Below are 18,793 nucleotides of genomic sequence, written 5' to 3'. Positions count from 1 at the left end.
ACTTACTTTATGTTTATTTGGGTTTATTCTGATGTTATATAGAGTTAATTACAGGTAGACACTCTCACTGACCACTTACTTTATGTTTATTTGGGTTTATTCTAATGTTATATAGAGTTAATTACAGGTAGACACTCTCACTGACCACTGACTTTATGTTTATTTGGGTTTGTTCTAATGTTATATAGAGTTAATTACAGGTAGACACTCTCACTGACCGCTGACTTTATGTTTATTTGAGTTTATTCTAATGTTATATAGAGTTAATTACAGGTAGACACTCTCACTGACCACTGACTTTATGTTTATTTGGGTTTGTTCTAATGTTATATAGAGTTAATTACAGGTAGACACTCTCACTGATCACTGACTTTATGTTTATTTGGGTTTATTCTAATGTTATATAGAGTTAATTACAGGTAGACACTCTCACTGACCACTGACTTTATGTTTATTTGGGTTTATTCTAATGTTATATAGAGTTAATTACAGGTAGACACACTCACTGACCACTGACTTTATGTTTATTTGGGTTTATTCTAATATTATATAGAGTTAATTACAGGTAGACACTCTCACTGACCACTGACTTTATGTTTATTTGGGTTTATTCTAATGTTATATAGAGTTAATTACAGGTAGACACACTCACTGACCACTGACTTTATGTTTATTTGGGTTTATTCTAATGTTATATAGAGTTAATTACAGGTAGACGCTCTCACTGACCACTGACTTTATGTTTATTTGGGTTTATTCTAATGTTATATAGAGTTAATTACAGGTAGACACTCTCACTGACCACTGACTTTATGTTTATTTGGGTTTATTCTAATGTTATATAGAGTTAATTACAGGTAGACACTCTCACTGACCACTGACTTTATGTTTATTTGGGTTTATTCTAATGTTATATAGAGTTAATTACAGGTAGACACTCTCACTGACCACTGACTTTATGTTTATTTGGGTTTATTCTAATGTTATATAGAGTTAATTACAGGTAGACACTCTCACTGACCACTGACTTTATGTTTATTTGGGTTTATTCTAATGTTATATAGAGTTAATTACAGGTAGACACTCTCACTGACCACTGACTTTATGTTTATTTGGGTTTATTCTAATGTTATATAGAGTTAATTACAGGTAGACACTCATTGCTAAGAACTGACCACAGCTAGTTGTAAGTGGTTGTTGCTTGTCTTCACCACAAGGCGGTGCAGTTCAGTAGATGATGGGTCAGGGCAGGATGTGGAGGCTAAAACAGCTCAATCCTGAACCCAAACACACTCAGCTGGATTGGCCGCTGTTCTCACGTGTCTGACCCACTTCAGCTCGGTGACTCTGCACTGAGCCTGAGCATCCATACACCCGTATCCAACACCACCCCGTCCTGCCTTCATCTGCTGCCGGAACAGGGACCACGCACCGAGGGGGCTTCCAAAACCCCATTCAGACCCCGTACGCAAACCGTCCCAGGAGACAGAAACTTGGATCGACCCGTTTGGACCAGTCTGGACCGCTTGCAGACATGATGCCGGTAGGTTCGGTCTGGTTTCTCCTTCAGCTTTGGTCTGAGAAGTCTCCGATCTCTACACTCTGTAGGGTTCTAGCTTGTTCTGACTGTTCTGACCACTGTTGTGGACTTCACTGCATCTGGAACAGCTCTGTAGACGAGAAGTTCCAGAAAGTGGTAAACTCTGTAGGTCACCTTCACTGTATCTACACGCTCAGACAAGGACTGGATAAAGCACCAAATATTTATATTATATGGGTTTATTCTAATGTTATATAGAGTTAATTGCAGGTAGACACTCTCACTGACCACTGACCTTATGTTTATTGGGGTTTATTCTAATGTTATATAGAGTTAATTACAGGTAGACACTCTCACTGACCACTGACTTTGTGTTTATTTGGGTTTATTCTAATGTTATATAGAGTTAATTACAGGTAGACACTCTCACTGACCACTGACTTTATGTTTATTTGGGTTTATTCTAATGTTATATAGAGTTAATTACAGGTAGACACTCTCACTGACCACTGACTTTGTGTTTATTTGGGTTTATTCTAATGTTATATAGAGTTAATTACAGGTAGACACTCTCACTGACCACTGACTTTATGTTTATTTGGGTTTATTCTAATGTTATATAGAGTTAATTACAGGTAGACACTCTCACTGACCACTGACTTTATGTTTATTTGGGTTTATTCTAATGTTATATAGAGTTAATTACAGGTAGACACTCTCACTGACCACTGACTTTGTGTTTATTTGGGTTTATTCTAATGTTATATAGAGTTAATTACAGGTAGACACTCTCACTGACCACTGACTATGTTTATTTGGGCTTATTCTAATGTTATATAGAGTTAATTACAGGTAGACACTCTCACTGACCACTGACTTTATGTTTATTTGGGTTTATTCTAATGTTATATAGAGTTAATTACAGGTAGACACTCTCACTGACCACTGACTTTATGTTTATTTGGGTTTATTCTAATGTTATATAGAGTTAATTACAGGTAGACACTCTCACTGACCACTGACTTTATGTTTATTTGGGTTTATTCTAATGTTATATAGAGTTAATTACAGGTAGACACTCTCACTGACCACTGACTTTATGTTTATTTGGGTTTATTCTAATGTTATATAGAGTTAATTACAGGTAGACACTCTCACTGACCACTGACTTTATGTTTATTTGGGTTTATTCTAATGTTATATAGAGTTAATTACAGGTAGACACTCTCACTGACCACTGACTTTATGTTTATTTGGGTTTATTCTAATGTTATATAGAGTTAATTACAGGTAGACACTTTCACTGACCACTGACTTTGTTTATTTGGGTTTAGTTTCATGTTATATAGAGTTGATTAAAACTACCTCCACCTTGTTATGGAGGCTGTACTTTAGCCTGGCTAGCTCTCCCTGTGAGCTGAAACAGTGTGTGAAACTACCTCCACCATGTTTGGAGGCTGTCATTAGCCTGACTAGCTCTCCCTGTGAGCTAAAACACTGTGTGAAACTACCTCCACCATGTTTGGAGGCTGTACTTTAGCCTGGCTAGCTCTCACTGCGAGCTGAAACACTGTGTGAAACTACCTCCACCATGTTTGGAGGCTGTACCTTAGCCTGGCTAGTTCTCACTGTGAGCTGAAACACTGTGTGAAACTACCTCCACCATGTTTGGAGGCTGTACTTTAGCCTGGCTAGCTCTCACTGCGAGCTGAAACACTGTGTGAAACTACCTCCACCATGTTTGGAGGCTGTACTTTAGCCTGGCTAGCTCTCACTGCGAGCTGAAACACTGTGTGAAACTACCTCCACCATGTTTGGAGGCTGTACTTTAGCCTGGCTAGTTCTCACTGTGAGCTGAAACACTGTGTGAAACTACCTCCACCATGTTTGGAGGCTGTACTTTAGCCTGGCTAGCTCTCACTGCGAGCTGAAACACTGTGTGAAACTACCTCCACCATGTTTGGAGGCTGTACTTTAGCCTGGCTAGCTCTCACTGCGAGCTGAAACACTGTGTGAAACTACCTCCACCATGTTTGGAGGCTGTACTTTAGTCTGGCTTCCTACTCTATGTTCTACTCTTTATCTTTCCCTACTCTTCCTCCTCCTCCTCTAAATTCTCCTCTTTCTCCTGCCCTACTCTTCCTCTTCTCCATACTCCTCCTAGTCCACATCCTACTCTTCCTCTTTTGCTGGGTTGAGGGTGGGTCCACCACCCCCTAGTGGATGGCTAAGACAAACTGTGTACACCAGCCAGGTGGAGCTACAAGAGAGGGGTTTCTGATAAAGTGGCCACTCAGTGTTCCATTTCCCTGCTGTCGTGTGTAGGGAGGCAGAGAGCCAGCAGGCACTGCAGCAGCCAGTTTAATCTTACTTTCTGTATTAATTTAGAAAGATCTGCTCCCGTGTCTGCCCAGTTGGCAGCACCACCCCCCCCCCCTCCCCCCGGTCGCATTACATTCATTAGATGGAGATGCACCAGCAGCACTTAGCCGGTGATTTGCTGCTCGGTTAGCTGGCTGGTTTTCTGGACAGTGTTATCTGCATGGCAGGTGAAGACAAAAGGCTTAGAGAGCCAGCTTTGACCATTTAGCTTTGTCTGACTCTGTTCTTCATTACAGTAAAAATAAAGAGTGCCTGAATTAGTATGTTGTGTCTTGTAGACAAAAGTATTGGGACACCTACACATTCCAACTACGGAAGCTTGGATGACATCCCCATTCTAAACCTGTAAGCATTATTAATATGGAGCTGGTCCTCCTTTACTCGAAGCTTTACCAGCAGCAGGTCTGGAGCTCTGCAGTTATTATTAGATGAGTCAGCAGAGCTGTAACAGTGTGTGAAACTACCTCCACCATGTTTGGAGGCTGTACTTTAGCCTGGCTAGCTCTCACTATGAGCTGAAACACTGTGTGAAACTACCTCCACCATGTTTGGAGGCTGTACTTTAGCCTGGCTAGCTCTCCCTGTGATACTGTGTACTGGTTTCAGAACGACTTCAAATAGAAAAGTAAAAGTAATGGAAGGAAAACAAAGGCCGAAAGCTTAGGCTGCGCCACAGGGGTCTATAGTGCACTACCCCCCCCCCCCCCCCCCCCTCGCCAAAAACCCATTTCTCTAAAAGCCATAATGAGGAGGATGATCTATTAAAATGTTGATGTTAAAAATGTTGGGCTGCACTAGGCTCCTGTTACAGCTGCAGATCTGCCCATTGAAAATGAAGCATTTCAGTAATATCAGCTCTATTAAAGGAGCGTCTCTGTGCTCTACTGAGCATCAACATGAGCTTCATGGAGGAAAATATGAGGAGTCGTTGTCTAGAAGTTCTGTAAAGCTGCAGAAAGTCAGACTTCAGAGGCGTGTGATCAATAAGCTTTATTGGAGTGTAAATGTGGGGCTCAGTCGGGACGTTTCACTGCAGCTCTCTTGAGTCTCTGCCACGGACACAGTCTTCATACTAGACTACAGACGTCTGCTGTGAGCTGCTGGAGAGGTGTGATGGATCTCTTATAAACCAATAGGGAGTCAGAATGGAGTCTGTTTATACTTCTCATCCAAACTGCCACTCCAGCTCACCCCAAAAGTATTGGATGGAGCACCATCATTCCAGAGCGCTCGGCAGTCCCACATTTAGTATCTAGCCCGCTCTGCATTGGGCATGTTGACCTGAGGGTCATGTGTCCATGGCTGCTCCAGAGAATCCTGTCCTTTGGTGGTAGTGCTTTTCTATGGAGATTATACAAACTAGTTCACTCATTAGAAGGGCTGTCCGAATACTTTTTGGACTTAAAGGCACAGTAAAAAAAGAAGTTGAGAACTGTTGTGTATAATTGAATTACACCTCATTACACCTCACTGTGATTGGTTAGAGAGGGATGTTTGCATATTACAGCCTTCTGTGATACCAGTATCACAAAGGACAATACTGTAGTAACAGTGGACACAGTGGACACAGTGGACAAGTCCCTATTGTGCAGCTCTGTCTCATAGACACAAGAGGAAAACATTGTCTTCAACAGTAACTTCTTGTTTGTTCTGCAGTTTGGTGTTTGCGTGCAACAGGGTGAGGCATCTGTTTGTTAAATGCTAATGTGTTACAGCAGTTCCGGCTGCTTTCCAAAGAAATGCTGCAGAACTACGACTCTGAATATAGTTTTGTAAGATCTTCATAAATATTTAAACTGTGATATATTTATAAATTACTTCAATTAGAACCGCATAATCTGAATGGGAAAATTCAGGACAGTTCTGTTCTGTTTGAAGCAGACCAGCAACACATCAGAATATCTGCGTCCAAATACTTATGACTAGTGAAAAGTGATCAGTGAGGCTGCTGTGCCATTTATTTTACACCACAAAGTAGAACAGCTAACCACCATCACATCTACAGTACATTCCTGACCCACCATCACAATTAAAGTACACTCCTGACCCACCATCACAACTACAGTACGCTCCTGACTGACCCACCATCACATCTACAGTACGCTCCTGACCCACCATCACAATTAAAGTACACTCCTGACCCACCATCACAATTAAAGTACACTCCTGACCCACCATCACAACTACAGTACGCTCCTGACTGACCCACCATCACATCTACAGTACGCTCCTGACCCACCATCACAATTAAAGTACACTCCTGACCCACCATCACAACTACAGTACGCTCCTGACTGACCCACCATCACATCTACAGTACACTCCTGACCCACCATCACATCTACAGCACACTCCTGACCCACATCACATCTACAGTACGCTCCTGACCCACCATCACATCTACAGTACACTCCTGACTGACCCACCATCACATCTACAGTACGCTCCTGACTGACCCACCATCACATCTACAGTACACTCCTGACTGACCCATCATCACATCTACAGTACACCCCTGACCCACCATCACATCTACAGTACACTCCTGACCCACCATCACATCTACAGTACGACCCTGAGCCACCATCACATCTACAGTACACTCCTGACCCACCATCACATCTACAGTACACTCCTGACCCACCATCACATCTACAGTACACTCCTGACTGACCCACCATCACATCTACAGCACACTCCTGACTGACCCATCATCACATCTACAGTACGCCCCTGACCCACCATCACATCTACAGTGTGCTCCTGACCCACCATCACATCTACAGTACACTCCTGACTGACCCACCATCACATCTATAGTACACTCCTGACCCACCATCACATCTACAGTACATTCCTGACCCACCATCACATCTACAGTACGCTCCTGACTGACCCACCATCACATCTATAGTACACTCCTGACCCACCATCACATCTATAGTACACTCCTGACCCACCATCACATCTACAGGACACTCCTGACTGACCCACCATCACATCTACAGCACGCTCCTGACCCACCATCACATCTACAGTGCGCTCCTGACCCACCATCACATCTATAGTACACTCCTGACCCACCATCACATCTACAGTACACTCCTGACTGACCCACCATCACATCTATAGTACACTCCTGACTGACCCACCATCACATCTATAGTACACTCCTGACCCACCATCACATCTACAGGACACTCCTGACTGACCCACCATCACATCTACAGCACGCTCCTGACCCACCATCACATCTACAGTACACTCCTGACTGACCCACCATCACATCTACAGTACACTCCTGACCCACCATCACATCTACAGTACATTCCTGACTGACCCACCATCACATATACAGTACACTCCTGACTGACCTACCATCACATCTACAGTACACTCCTGACTGACCTACCATCACATCTACAGTACACTCCTGACTGACCCACCATCACATCTACAGTACATTCCTGACTGACCCACCATCACATCTACAGTATGCGCCTGACTGACCCACCATCACATCTACAGTACGCTCCTGACTGACCCACCATCACATCTACAGTACGCTCCTGACCCACCATCACATCTACAGTACACTCCTAAATGACCCACCATCACATCTACAGTACACTCCTGACCCACCATCACATCTACAGTACATTCCTGACTGACCCACCATCACATCTACAGTACATTCCTGACCCACCATCACATCTACAGTACACTCCTGACTGACCCACCATCACATCTACAGTACGCTCCTGACTGACCCACCATCACATCTACAGTACGCTCCTGACTGACCCACCATCACATCTACAGTACGCTCCTGACCCACCATCACATCTACAGTACACTCCTGACTGACCCACCATCACATCTACAGTACGCTCCTGACTGACCCACCATCACATCTACAGTACGCTCCTGACCCACCATCACATCTACAGTACACTCCTGACTGACCCACCATCACATCTACAGTACGCTCCTGACTGACCCACCATCACATCTACAGTACACTCCTGACTGACCCACCATCACATCTACAGTACGCTCCTGACTCACCATTACATCTACAGTATGTATATGTGAGAGGGATCATAGTTACTGTAACAGTGTGTGAAACTACCTCCACCATGTTTGGAAGCTGTACTTTAGCCTGGCTAGCTCTCACTGTGAGTTTAAGTTGATCTGCTGCAAAGTGGTGCTCTATTACGCCACCAAGAGGAGATTCAGATAATAGGAATTCTGAGACTTCTACACACACTTCAGTCGTAATACTCACTTACCATAAAATACATTAGACTTTTATATCTCATAGACTATTTTATATCTCTACCTGCTGATGGGTCTCAAATTCTAGCACTATGTCATACCTTTACCTTTAGGTCCCTGTCTTACTTTATACTGAACTGAGTGCCTCCCCTTCTCCTACTGGGTTCCATTATCTCGTGTTGGTCTTCAGTGCTCTGCAGGGCTGTATTGTAGAAAGTCAGTCAATATACTGTCTCTGCCTTTAAGCCTCCTAAAGCCTCACAATCCGTTTCTTCCTTTCTGAGTTAACCCTGTATTAGATTGAGAAAAAGAGAAGCAACATTCAGTGTTTTACCCTTTTATACTCCAGACCTATAATTCAGTTCTTATTTATAAAGCTTGCTATTCAGTCTGTACTGTGAATAAATGAGTAAATAAATCATTCAGTATTGATTTTGAATTACCACTATGAATTATTTAGTATCTACTATGAATTATTCAGTAACTACTATGAATTATTCAGTATCCACTATAAATTATTTAGTATCTACTATGAATTATTCAGTATCCACTATGAATTATTCAGTATCCACTATAAATTATTTGGTATCCACTATGAATTATTCAGTATCCACTATGAATTATTTAGTATCTACTACGAATTATTTAGTATCTACTATGAATTATTCAGTATCCACTATGAATTATTTAGTATCTACTATGAATTCATCATTGTCTGTTATTAATTACTTTGTATCCACTATGAATTATTCGGTGTCTACTATGGATTGTTAAGGAACTACTGTAAACTATTTAGGATCTACAAGTAAGTATGCACTAGTATAGTTATCCATGTACTATCAATTATTTGTCCACTATGAAGTATTCTGTATTTACTGTGGATTATTCAGATTTTATAAAGTGTGCTAAAATAGAAACACGTGCCCTGAATTTACTTCATTCAAATATATATATAAACTACACCACATCAGAAATGTGTTTCCCAGCAGTGAGGGAGCTGGATCACACAGCTGTGCTGATACACAGTGTTTTGTTAATGTAGAGATTGAGTACATGTTAATGAAGTGCATTCAGTGCAGCGTGTAAAGGGTTAAACCCCCGAGCTTCTCTTGACTCCGCTATCCACCCACCATCCACTGGGAGGACTGAATAAGACACAAACCATAAAATCTGCAGGAAATAAACCTATCCCCCCTCCCACACACTGCCTGTTCGTTCCCCGCCGTTACAGCGGAGATGTGCGGAGTGTGTGTCGAGGCCTGCTGGGCCGACGCCTCAGCCATTAGAAAGGGAAGCTGTCAGAGGCGTTTAGAGCTCCGAAGATGGAGGGGATTGTTTACCACCATTAAGCTCACTTCACTCCGGCCAGCCCCGGCGTTACAGAGGGGAACACACATGTTTCTGTAGCGCCAGCGGTTGCCTTGGACACACTATTGACAGTTCGACACTCAGAGACAGGACAGTAAATCAGGGGACTGTTCACAATGTGCCCACTGTGGCAGTGCATTATGGGACATGCCCTAAAACAGACTGTCCTGCTCTGAGGAGATGAGATAGTTGCACACTGGAACTCGCTATCTAGTGATACTGCGTACACACACACACACACACACACCAGCATAAACATCCTGCACAGTCGAGAGCGTTCCAGACTCACACTGATAATATAAAAAAAAACATATTTAGCACAAAGTAAAAGGTCGAGATATCATCATTACACACACAGTCTACCTCCTCCTGGACGTGTGTGTGAGCATACGGTCACTGTTCATTGCCAAGTAAGCACCAAGGGCCGGATTTACAAAAGCGTTCCTTAGAAAAATAATAAACGAATACACTTTAGGAATATATATATATATATAATAAATCAGGACTTAATTTTAACATTTCAGTCTGAAACTGAGAATAAATTAATAAGTACTAAATCATTCAGTATATATTTCAAATGATCCTGTATCCACTATGAATTATTTAGTATCCACTATGAATTATTTAATGTCTATTGTGAATGATTTAGTATCCACTATGAATTATTCAGTATTCACTATGAATTATTCAGTATCTACTATGAATTTTTCAGCATCCACTATGAATTATTCAGTATCTACTATGAATTATTCAGTATCCACTATGAATTATTTAATGTCTATTGTGAATTATTCAGTATCCACTATGAATTATTCAGTATCTACTATAAATTATTCAGTATCCACTATGAATTATTTTGTATCCTAAATGAACTATTCAGGTGTCTACTTTAGATAATTCAGTATCCACTGTGAATTATTCAGTGTCTGTTATGAATGATTTACTATCCACTGTGAATCATCATATTATCATATTTAACGGATATTAGGAATATAATAAGTATAGTATAATAAAATTATATTATATAATAATGTAATGTAATTATGATATTATTAATTAAACATAATAAAGGATCTTAAGGTAAACACTAAGTCTTATTCACCAACCGTTCCTAATGTAACATGCCTCAGTCTTGCTTTTGTGTTTTCTGGTTCTGGTCTGGACTGGGTCTGTGTTTCGGTTGGGTTTCCCATGTCCTCTTTAGCACATTTAGTGTTCTTGTCTCTGCCCCCTAGCCCCGCCCCGTCATTAGTGTTCCCACCTGCCCCCTCGTTATCCTCTCCAGGTGTTCCTGTTTGTGTCTTGCGCTGTTATACCCCTGTGTTTGCTCTGGTCCTGGTCTAGCATTGTCGATGTTGTATGGTCACTGCGCTGCATTTCGAGTTCCTTGTATTGTTATTTTGTATTTTGACGTTGGACTCAAATGCCAGAAAGATACGAGTAAATGCAGTAAAATGCAATTTTACTCACATATCTGTCAAAAAACAACACTGGGTTAATGCCAAGCTCGAACCTGGAGCACATACTGGTGTTTTTAGAGCTTCATACTGGATATTAATGTTATTAGAACTTCATACTGGATATTAATGATATTAAAGCTTCATACTGGATATTAATGCCATTAGAACTTCATACTGGATATTAATGCCATTAGAACTTCATACTGGATATTAATGTTATTAGAGCTTCATACTGGATATTAATGTTATTAGAGCTTCATACTGGATATTAATGTTATTAGGGCTTCATACTGGATATTAATGTTATTAGAACTTCATACTGGATATTAATGATATTAGAGCTTCATACTGGATATTAAAGATATTAGAACTTCATACTGGATATTAATGTTATTAGAGCTTCATACCGGATATTAATGATATTAGAGTTTCATACTGAATATTAATGTTATTAGAGCTTCATACTGGATATTAATGTTATTAGAGCTTCATACTGGATATTAATGTTATTAGAACTTCATACTGGATATTAATGTTATGAGAGCTTCATACTTGTTAATGCCTAGCTCGAACCTGGAGCCCATACTGGTGTTAAAAAGCTGAACACATTAATATTAATATTAAAATGAACACATAGGTTCACTTTAAGGTCGACAAAGGTGGTCTTTCTTTTAATGTGTGTGTGTGTGTGTGTGTGTGTGTGTGTTTAACAGTGTATACTGTACAGCTCAGTTAGTCTAAACTGACTCCAGCCTCAGAGCCGCTCAGACAGCCCTGTCTGCATCTCACGATTTATTATTGACAGGCCGTCGCGTTCTGGCACACACGTGCCTCCTTCTTTGGAATGAGCGAATCCTCGCTGTCCACCGCACAGTCTGAGCCGAGCGAACACACCGAGGGACGAGAGCGAGCCGCCGGGCAGCAGAGTCCACTATGACTGCAGGACCTAATCCTAACTCTGACCCTGACCAATCACATACCAAGTCATCTCACTACTCTTCATGAGTACCTGATCAATACACTACTGTTCAAACTCTGGAATCACTTTTCATATCAATTAAATAGCATTGATATAATAAAGTAACAGTGTTATTAGATTCTGAAAAATATACTGTCTATTAGAGCTTCATACTGGATATTAATGATATTAGAGCTTCATACTGGATATTAATGCTATTAGAACTTCATACTGGATATTAATGCTATTAGAACTTCAGACTGGATATTAATGTTATTAGAGCTTCATACTGGATATTAATGCTATTAGAGCTTCATACTGGATATTAATGATATTAGAACTTCATACTGGATATTAATGCTATTAGAACTTCAGACTGGATATTAATGTTATTAGAGCTTCATTCTGGATATTAATGTTATTAGAGCTTCATACTGGATATTAATGTTATTAGAGCTTCATTCTGGATATTAATGTTATTAGAGCTTCATACTGGATATTAATGTTATTAGAGCTTCATTCTGGATATTAATGTTATTAGAGCTTCATTCTGGATATTAATGTTATTAGAACTTCATACTGGATATTAATGCTATTAGAGCTTCATACTGGATATTAATGTTATAAGAGCTTCATACTGGATATTAATGTTATTAGAGCTTCATTCTGGATATTAATGTTATTAGAGCTTCATACTGGATATTAATGTTATTAGAGCTTCATTCTGGATATTAATGTTATTAGAGCTTCATACTGGATATTAATGTTATTAGAGCTTCATTCTGGATATTAATGTTATTAGAACTTCATACTGGATATTAATGTTATTAAAGCTTCATACTGGATATTAATGTTATTAAAGCTTCATACTGGATATTAATGCTATTAGAGCTTCATACTGGATATTAATGTTATAAGAGCTTCATACTGGATATTAATGCTATTAGAGCTTCATTCTGGATATTAATGTTATTAGAACTTCATACTGGATATTAATGTTATTAGAGCTTCATACTAGATATTAATGTTATTAGAGCTTTATACTGGATATTAATGTTTGACTGTCTGCCTGTACAAAGTTGACATATTTTGCTGTGGCCACATTTGTTAGCATCCACATAAATTAATCTGATATGTGCTCTGCTCTTCAAGTATCAGTGTGTGTGTGTGTGTGTGTGTGTGTGTGTGTGTGTAGTGTTTATTTATTTATTGCTATCAGCAGAGCAGCCTTTTTACTGTCGCCAGGCGTCTCTTATCTGTCTTTAGCACCTCTGCCTGACCTGAGGAACGTCACGGGGACAGAGCTGTGTGATGCAGACGCCCCAAAACACACCCCCACTGCCCCCCCCCCCCTCCATGCGCTGACCACCCCCTAACCCCTCTGCCTCAACTTCTCTCTTAGTGCCTGCACTTACGAGCTCACAGACAGACAGGCAGGCACCCTCCGTCAGAGAAAGAGAGAGAGAGAGAGAGGGAGGGAGAGGGGGAAAGAGAGGGAATGTCCCTGTGAAATTTGGTGGTGGCCGGCTCTCTCCGGCTCCTCTTGCCTTCCCTCCAGGACTCCATGAAGCGGTTTGTTAGCATGGTTCTCCGCAGCCTGGTCAGCACGTCCAAGGCCAGACCGTGGTTGCAGAAGAGAGGACGGACCCAAAAGAAGGAGGACGGGAAGCCCAAGGTGTCCGCTAAGGTGAAGGGTTGAAGGGTTATTGAGGTCCAGAGGCCTGGATGGCTCTCATTTGCATGTGTCTGAGCTGTTCTGGGAAGTCAGAACTTCATCTGTAGAACTGGATGGCTTTTTGTCCTGTGTTGGACGTATTGGGCTGTGTTGGGCTGATTGGCTGGACGTATAATTGGCTGACGGTCTAGAGGACTTAAATGCAGTGAAAAGAGCAGCTGAAGGGTCATTAGGCTAGAAGACACATTGGCTAGAGAGATGGTGGTCTGGAGGACTATTGGACTGAGTATATTGGTCAACTGAAGGGGTTACAGGTCATAGAGCTAGTGGACTGCTTGACTAAAAGGTTAATTGGACTGGGAGGGTAACTTGGAGCTTGGCGAGGTTGGAAGCCTTTTGGGCTGGAGGGCTTGAGGGAAGGCTATCTGCAAGGTTAGTGGGATGTAGGGCTAGTGGGCTGGGAACTAGCAACCCAGAGATCTACTAGGCTTGAATGGTTGGCTGGAGGGCTGCTTGGCTTGAAGGAGGTGCTTTGGACCGGCAGCTAGTGGATGTGAGGGTCATTTGGGAGCTGACAGACTTAAAGTCTAGCAGACTGAGAGCTGGTTGACTAGAGGGCTGTTGGGCTGGGAGACTAAAGGTCTAGTGTACTGGAAGGTGTTTGGGGTCTGGAGGATTGCTGGGAAAGAAGGCTAGTGGACCTGAGAGTATTTTAGGAGCCAGCAGACTAAAAGTACGGTGAACTGGGAGGCTTTTGGGCTGGCAGGCTCGAGGTGAGGGATGGATGGCTGGAGGGTTAGACGGATGGAGGGCAAGTGGGCTGAAGAGTCGATAGTCTGGAGTGGTGGCAGGCTATTGAACTAGGGAAGAGATGCCATGTTTAGGACTTTAGGCACTTGTGGGCTTGTGCAGTTGCTTAAAATAGCCAGACTGGTTTGACACTGGAGAGAGGAGATTTGGGGAATTTGACCTTTCTGACCCCTGCATTAATTTGGGCTTGTGGTACAGTGAGTGAAAGTGTGTTGGAGATTCATATTCCTTTTCTGTTATCCTGGTTCTGTTATGTTATTAATTTATTGTATTATATAATATTATATGTATATATCATACAATGTAAAGCTAATATAAGCTGCTAATGAACAAATTAGATAGAAAATTAGATCATATTGAAATATCTTCTTAAATTGACGTCTGTTTGTCTTGCTAATAATCCGCATGCCGTGAATGGTTGTCCCTCTTCTGTGAAGTGGGTGTTGTGTGTCTTTCTCTAGTTTACACTTGAGTATGAGCTGGTCTGAGAATGTATAGCACTGTTGTGAAGTTGTGGAGAGGGACAAAAGGAACGAAGGGGATTTTAGAAAGACGTGACCAACTGCGTTCGCTAAGCTCCCCAAAATCAATCTGCAGTCTGGAGGCTCCAGCTGAGGCCTGGGAGAAGAGCTGCTTGGATAAGGCTTTGGTGGGATGAGGCTTTTTTTGGGCTGGACTGTTTTTATTTGAAACCTCCTTGTGTCGGTTGAACTCCAGGCAGAATTCCAGACAGGGATTACTTCCCTCACTGCAGATGACAAGAGCATTTCCCTCTGTGGATTTATTTGGCTTCAGCTCGGGCAGTGGTTTCTGCTTCTTGGCCACACGCATGCACGTTTACACCCCCTTTCTAATCAGATTATTATAGCTCGGCCTGTAATCCAACCCTTACAGAATTTCTCCTCTCAATCTGGCCCTGCGCGTCTGGAGCGATTGCTTTACGTCTTGGGAAGGCCTCTTCATTCCGCTTGCGGGTGTGGGTGGAATTTGGGCTTGTTTATGGGACTGATGTGTTTAGGTTTTTCAGTGAAGTGAAGAGGAGCTGGAGGAGAGGCCATTGGGTTTATTTTTCAACAGTGTTATAAATTACACAGGCTGCCCAAATGTCTGGATTTCTAAGTCCTGTTAAGGCAGGGTGATCAGATGTCTCGGTTTTATATGTCCTGAGCATTAAGGCCTGACCAATGTGAAAATATACAGATACTGATCCAGAGTTTAAGAAGGTTACATTTCGGATTACTGATGATATCGGAAAATATGACTTAAAACAGATGGCTATAATTTTAGTGAACAGGGCTTTACTGGCTGATATTCAACTAAACAGTAGAAAACCTGTGTATTAACTAATATGAACAGTGTGTCGAGGAGGCAGAGCTTCTGTTAGGGATTTGCAATATGGCTAATGTTGATTATCGAGTTCATTAACACTAACATATATGCAGAGCATATTCTCCTCAGTGGAAGATGTGCCAACCTCTGTAAACTAGAGACAGTCTGTATGGAAAAAAGGCTGCACTAGGGCCAGTTATGCTATTTTCAATCCATACCATCCATACCCATCTCTACCCATTCATACCCATTTATACAATTTTTACTCACCTTTACCAATCTATACCATCCATACCCATCTATACCAATCTACAGTATACCACCCATACCATCTATTTCCACACTATACCCATCCATATCTATCTGTACCCATCTATCATGCCAATCCATACCCATAAATACACATACTTACCCAACCATACCCATCTATATCCATATATATATATATATAACTATACCGTCCCCATGTAAATTGTTCATATCCATTCATGCCATCCATGTACATACATACACATACATACCCATCCATATCCAAACATACCCATATATACCCATACATATCCATCTATACCATCCTCATGTATACCATCCATATCTATACATACCGTCCATGTCCATACATACCCATACATACCCATATATACATCCCCTTGTATACCCATCCATATCCATACATACCCATCCATATCCATACATACCCATATATACCCATATATGCTCATACATATCCATCTATACCATCCTCATGTACCATCCATATCTATACATACCATCCATGTCCATACATACCCATTCATATCCAAACACACCCATCCATATCCATACATACCCATATATACCCATAAATACTCATACATATCCATCTATACCATCCTCATGTATACCGTCCATATCCATACATACCATCCATATCCATACATACCCATATATACCCATAAATACTCATACATATCCATCTATACCATCCTCATGTATACCGTCCATATCCATACATACCATCCATGTCCATATATACCCATATATACCCATACATACTTATACATATCCATCTATACCTATCTATACCCATATATACACATACATATCCATCTATACATCCCCTTGTATACCCATCCATATTCAAGCATACCCATATATACCGCTCCATACCCATCTATACCATCATTATGTATACCCATCCATATCCATCCATACATATCCATACCCATATATACCCATATATACCAATATACCATCTCTAGTGTTGCTCAGTTAAGTTTATTTTTATAGTCTGACCTTGTTTAAAGCTCTGATTTTAAAATAATCAGTAGATTACTGATAGTTCTGCTAGTACTGATAGAACTAACAGCACTACCCCTGCATTAAACGCATTAGGAGAATGGGAATGTGTGCACGTGTCTCCTGGTTTGAGAATTTTAGGATTTCCTTTATCCTAGGGGTGAGCTTTGGAGCAGCAAAGCGTTTTTTTCCAAAAGTGGAAACACATTTTCCCAAATCCTCAAACTCTCATGGTCTCTTAAATCTGTGACCGGGCTGCTGACTTGCCAGGTTCACTCGCTAGATTTGTGGCCACAGCTTAACGCAGCTCCCTGAGCCGTGTGTGTAAAGCTTCTTTGTGAGGGACCCCCTGGAAAGATCTTAAAAGTTGCCTGAGATTGGCGTGTTGCGTGTGTGTTGTGTGTGTGTGTGTGTGTGTGTGTGTTGTGTGTGTGTGTGTGTGTGTAGGGGGGTGTTATATAACTCCTGTACTTCTGGGTAGAGTTAAGATTATTGGTCTGAGAGTGACGCAGCTGGAGCTGTTCTTGGGGCCCTAAATCACATCTGAAAGTTGGGCTGTCTAATCTTATCGACTTGAGCTCCATCTCGTTCAGTTTTTCAGCATGTCCAAATGTTTGCGGACACCTCTTCTAATGAATGTGCTCAGCTACCTTCGCATTCATTGCTGACACAGATGTGCAAATGCATACTCACAGCTTGTCTAGTCCTTGTAGAGAAGTTCAGCCAATAGAATAGGATAACTCTCTAAAGCAGATAAACATCATGAAGCTATCGGCACCATGCTGCCTAATGCCAGGCGTGGGCTAGAGGGGTATAAATCCCCCCATTGGAAGAACTGTGTTCTCTGCAATGATGGTGGTACTCCATCCAATACTTATGGGATGAGTTGATATTGAGGTGAGGTGGTGATCATCCAACGCTCTTGTTGCTCAATGCAATCAAATCCTCACAGCAATGCTCCTCCAAAATCTAGTAGAAAGGCAGTAGAGACAGTTACTCCAACAAAAGCAGGATCAACTCTTTTTTTTAATACCCTTGATTTCAGAAGAAACAATGAATGAGCAGGTGTCCCAATACTTTTGTCAATATAGTGTATGTCTTGTTCCTTTCCCAGATGATCATCCCAGTGTTTCTGAGCGATAACGAGCAGCTGCTGACGGAGGTGCCCATCACGACGGAGACGCTGTGTAAAGACGTGGTGGAGTTCTGTAAGGTGGCCGGGGAGAGCGGCTGCCACCTCGCTGAAGTGTGGAGAGGAAACGGTAAGAAATGAGGCCTCAGAAGCGCATCCACAACTCTTCATATTAGTGCACTCCACAGCCTGCTGAAAGTCTTCCCGAAACTGTCAGTCAATCCTAAGGGCAGTTCCCTCTAAGGGTTTTCAGCCTCGATCTCCACCATTCCTGAAAGCTGCCGTTTCTATCTTCTCCACTATCTTCTCCTGCTTTGTGTTAATGTTCAGAGTGATCAGCAGCTGCTTAGATGAGCCTGTAGCTGCTGATTGTTGGCTGGAGTTTTTATAAAGCTTTGAAACCCTACGCTGGTCTTGGTTCGTTTATTTTTGACGGTTCAGCTGGTCTACTAGCATAATCAACCTTTCCAAACTAGACCACCAGCATGACCAAGCAGGTTGACCAACATAAGACCAGGCTGGTCAAGTGTGACAAGCATCACCAAGCATGACCAGTATGACTAAGCGTGTTGATTAGCATGAC

General features: G+C 41.6%; 1 protein-coding gene across 3 annotated transcripts in view; it reads left to right on the top strand.

The window, feature by feature from the left end:
* The first annotated feature begins 1,483 nt into the window (after window positions 1-1,483).
* The window catches only part of ppp1r13ba (protein phosphatase 1, regulatory subunit 13Ba), a 79,244-nt gene continuing 61,934 nt past the window's right edge, over window positions 1,484-18,793 (top strand). For 2 of the 3 annotated variants that reach the window (XM_072688978.1, XM_072688975.1), the window contains exons 1-2: window positions 13,425-13,673; window positions 18,193-18,340. In XM_072688978.1, coding sequence (XP_072545079.1) covers window positions 13,551-13,673; window positions 18,193-18,340 — 271 coding nt within the window. In that variant the 5' untranslated portion in view covers window positions 13,425-13,550. Of the gene's footprint in view, window positions 1,544-13,424; window positions 13,674-18,192; window positions 18,341-18,793 lie in introns of those variants that run through there. The other variant, XM_072688977.1, reaches the window with a different exon arrangement.

This window comes from Salminus brasiliensis, chromosome 10 (genome assembly GCF_030463535.1).
Source record: "Salminus brasiliensis chromosome 10, fSalBra1.hap2, whole genome shotgun sequence".
NCBI lineage: Eukaryota > Metazoa > Chordata > Actinopteri > Characiformes > Bryconidae > Salminus > Salminus brasiliensis.
This window is presented reverse-complemented; position numbering and strand designations above follow the sequence as displayed.